Source organism: Echinops telfairi, unplaced genomic scaffold, assembly GCF_000313985.2.
Source record: "Echinops telfairi isolate 266 unplaced genomic scaffold, ASM31398v2 ScPeMD7_2186;HRSCAF=2738, whole genome shotgun sequence".
NCBI classification, from domain to species: Eukaryota; Metazoa; Chordata; class Mammalia; order Afrosoricida; family Tenrecidae; genus Echinops; species Echinops telfairi.
This window is the reverse complement of record NW_022106084.1, coordinates 6,972,245-6,975,982: the sequence shown is the minus strand read 5'-3', so window position 1 is coordinate 6,975,982 and position 3,738 is coordinate 6,972,245. Positions and strand designations below refer to the sequence as shown.

Genomic DNA, 3,738 nt, shown 5'->3' with positions numbered 1-3,738 from the left:
GGGGAGGGAGGGGGGAAATGAGGACCTGATGCTGGGGGCTTAAGTGGAGAGCAAATGTTTTGAGAATGATGAGGGTAATGAATGAACAAATGTGCTTTACACAATTGATGTATGTATGGATTGTGATAAGAGCTGTATGAGCCCCTAATAAAATGATTTAAAAATTAATTTATGGATGGACAAGGGAAAAGTGGGTGAAGGGAGACATTGGACAGTGTAAGACATGATAAAATAATAAATAAATTATCAAGGGTTCATGAGGGAGGGGGAGCGGAAAGGGAGGGAGGGGGAGCGGAAAGGGAGGGAGGGGAAAAATGAGGAGCTGATGCCAAGGACTCAAGTAGAAAGCAAATGTTTTGAGACTGATGATGGCAACAAATGTACAAATGTGCTTGACACAATGGATGTCTGTATGGAGTGCGATAAGAGTTGTATGAGCTCCCAATAAAATGATTTTAAAATTAATTCATGGATTAAAAAGTCATTTTATTGGGGCTCGTACAGGTCTTATCACAATCCATGCATACATCTATTGGGTCAAGCTAATTTATGGATCTGATTATCAAATGTTCAAAAAGCACAGGCGATTGTTTTAAAATTTCTTTACCCTATCCTCCATAACATAAAACAATATGAGATTTAAATAACTATGCTAAATAAAAATTCATGTCCACTCAGTTCTTTAAGAATGGTAAATATAAAGACATGAATCTAAAAAACACATAAGTGAGATAGCCAATCTCAAAGAGATTTTTGTTATTTAAAAACCTTAAGAAATTTTAAGCATATTGAAATGATTTAAACTTCAGTTACAAGAACATTTCTAGACTCAGAAAAAGTAGATTCTCAATTACCTTGACTGAACAATTCCACGACAGTCAGATAACATTTCTAGCATTAAAACAAAGAACCCAATCACAAGGAAAAGATCTCTGCTGCTCCCTCAGCTAATTTAATGATGAACAGCTTTAAAACAATTTAATTTATGATAACTTGAGCACATCACTTATACAGTCCCTATCAACTACAAACGCAATGCAAAACAAGACATACCAGTACTAAAGAGGCGAATCATACACTCGTGAAGCCAGGGATGACTAGAATCAATAGCAAATGCCCTCTTAACTGATTGCAGCATCAAAAGGAACTTTTCTACAAAAAAAGGAAAGACTGTGATCATTTGATACAATACCCATTTTGTTTCCGAACCTTATCATATAAATAATTTTCACTTACTTCCCATTACTTACAAAATCCCATGGTGTATATTTCAAACTACTTCTATTCTTCGTTTTGGTGACATAAAAATTATTTCTTTCCCTCCTACTTAACTGTTTCTTTCCAGTCAATTCCTGGATGCTCTTCCCCTTCGAAGTGACGTACTGAGCAAGGTTATGTTCTCAGTCGTTTTAAACCTTTTCTATGCTGTCTGCCACCTTCCCCAAACTTTAGAAGTGCATCCCCATGATGAACAGAATTGGTATCGGAACAGTCTTTGCACTTCAAAAGTTTATGAATACTTTTAAAGAGGTGAATTGTTAAAAATGAAGTTTGAGAGTTACTGTACTAGCTAATAAAGTTTGAAGTTACTGTACTAGCTAATAAACTTTACTTTCCAAATTAGAATGGATAAGTGTAAAAAACAAAAAGTACAGTAGAAAAAATATATTTTTCCAAACAATAAAACAGTAGAAAATATTTGAATCACTCAAAATTCCACAAAGAGGCAAAGTGTTATCTTTTGATCTATTTCTTCCCAGCCACTCTTCGATTTATACACATTAAATAATAGCCTCAACTAAAATGACACCATAAATACTTTAGGACCTTATTTTGAAACATATAGTGAGCTTTTCCCAACATTATTTTGATAAACCTAACTTTTAATGGACACTCAGAGAGGGGTTCCACTTTATTTAGCCTTCTTTGAATCAGTTATTTATACTGTTTTATGTAACCTTCTTCTATTTGGTCTAACTACTTTGTCATCTAATATGTATCACCTTAATATCTGTAATGAATAACCTTGATTACATCCATTCAATACTGTAAAATCTGATCTGTTGCCCATGAGCCATTTCCAACTCAGAGACCTACCATATGTGTATGGTGCAACAGAGCAAAATGTTGTCCAGTGCTGTAAAATCTTCATGATTGTTGGCATGTTACTATCATATACATCATATTCTACAGCCAACAATCAAAATCCTTCAAAAGATCTTTTCTCTGGCTCCAGGCAATGGAGACAATTTCAGCATAATTTACATACACCCGTCTTCTTAACTGATGCCCACCTCCAAAAGCCCTCTGTGCAACTTTTAGAAATCGGATCTTTCCTTCAAAATACAGTTCAAAGACCGCCTTTTTCTATTTATAACAACAGAAAGTAAACGTTAACATTTATTTAATGCTTACTGCGTACCAGGAACCATTCTAAGCTATACATACATTAATGAATTTTGTCCACCCACTCACCAGTTATAAAAGTCTTGATTAACTATTTCCATAATTGCTTTTGGACCTTAAATCCTACTTTTGAAGCACATCTATAGTGGATTTTCATTTCCTTGAATAAAAAGTCATATCTTTACACCCCTTACAACATTTGTAGAGAGCAGACATTTCTGAGAAGCTGCTGCACTGGCATCTGACCCCAAAATTCTACAGTCATGAGTCTGTCAGAGCTGGGTGGTGAATTTTATCAGGGTCACTACGGCCTAATTGCCTACCTTTCCTAAAGTAAATCTCAAAGGCAAAAAGATGAGTTTCTATCTTGTTCTTTACCAAGTTCTTCAATGGTGTTAAAAATTTAATAGCTTCTTCCAGTGGAGTTTCAACCTAACAAAAACAAGAGAAATTATAAAAATAGAAGTAAGATTTGGTGGGGGGAGGGGGGAGTGTGATTTTATTCTATTAAAATTATTTTTTTTTACATTAATCGTTTACTAGCCAGACAGAAATACACTGTCATACTGTAACATTTTATAACCTAAAGGATAGGGACTTTGAAGTCCAGAATCTTTCACTGGCCTTTTAACCACAGAGGTCACCTATTATTTCTTGGAAACGGTCCAGAAAACAAGGAAGAACAAAAAATAAAACCAGGGGAACAAAGAAAATAGGAGAAACAAGGAAGACGCAAAGGGGGAAGAAGGGCAAGACGAAGATAAGGTAAAAAGGTAACTGTACAGACAACATGGCAGAATAAGTGAACCGTTTATAAATTCAAACCAAGTGACATGCAGTCAGCTGTTCAAAATAGTGCACTATCAATTCAGTCTTGCTTCCACTCAAATTCAACAAAAATGCATTACTTATTGAATGTTAAACTAAAGGTGAGAAGACATTAGAAAAGTTGTAATCCATAGAAATTTGCTCCAATTGATCCTTTAGTTATATGACATTATTAGTTATAAACATATTTGTAATAATTACCAGGCAGATACAATATTTACCAGATACAATGTTTACCAGTATACCAATGTTTACCAGTATAACTGTTATACTCCTGGACAGAGCACTGAGACAAATGTGACTGCTATTGGATGGGAACTGGTCAAAGAGACAAGTGAGCGTATACACTACCGTGATAAATGAAATTCCGCGAAGTAGGATTCCTTATTTGTAAATCAAATATTTTCATAGTTAGAGCATAGAGGACATGAAAAAACACCCTTTAGTCACCATTACACTCGTATTACCCAATTTATTAAACGAAAAAGGGAAAATACAGTAAAA

The 3,738-nt window shown here is 34.8% G+C and overlaps 1 protein-coding gene across 1 annotated transcript in view; it reads right to left on the bottom strand.

The window, feature by feature from the left end:
* Positions 1-3,738, bottom strand: part of NAA15 (N-alpha-acetyltransferase 15, NatA auxiliary subunit) — an 88,625-nt gene that overhangs the window by 12,606 nt on the left and 72,281 nt on the right. The window contains exons 16-17 of the mRNA XM_013007110.2: positions 2,730-2,838; positions 1,054-1,152 (exon numbers count right to left, since the gene is read on the bottom strand). Coding sequence (XP_012862564.1) covers positions 1,054-1,152; positions 2,730-2,838 — 208 coding nt within the window. The remainder of the gene's footprint in view (positions 1-1,053; positions 1,153-2,729; positions 2,839-3,738) is intronic.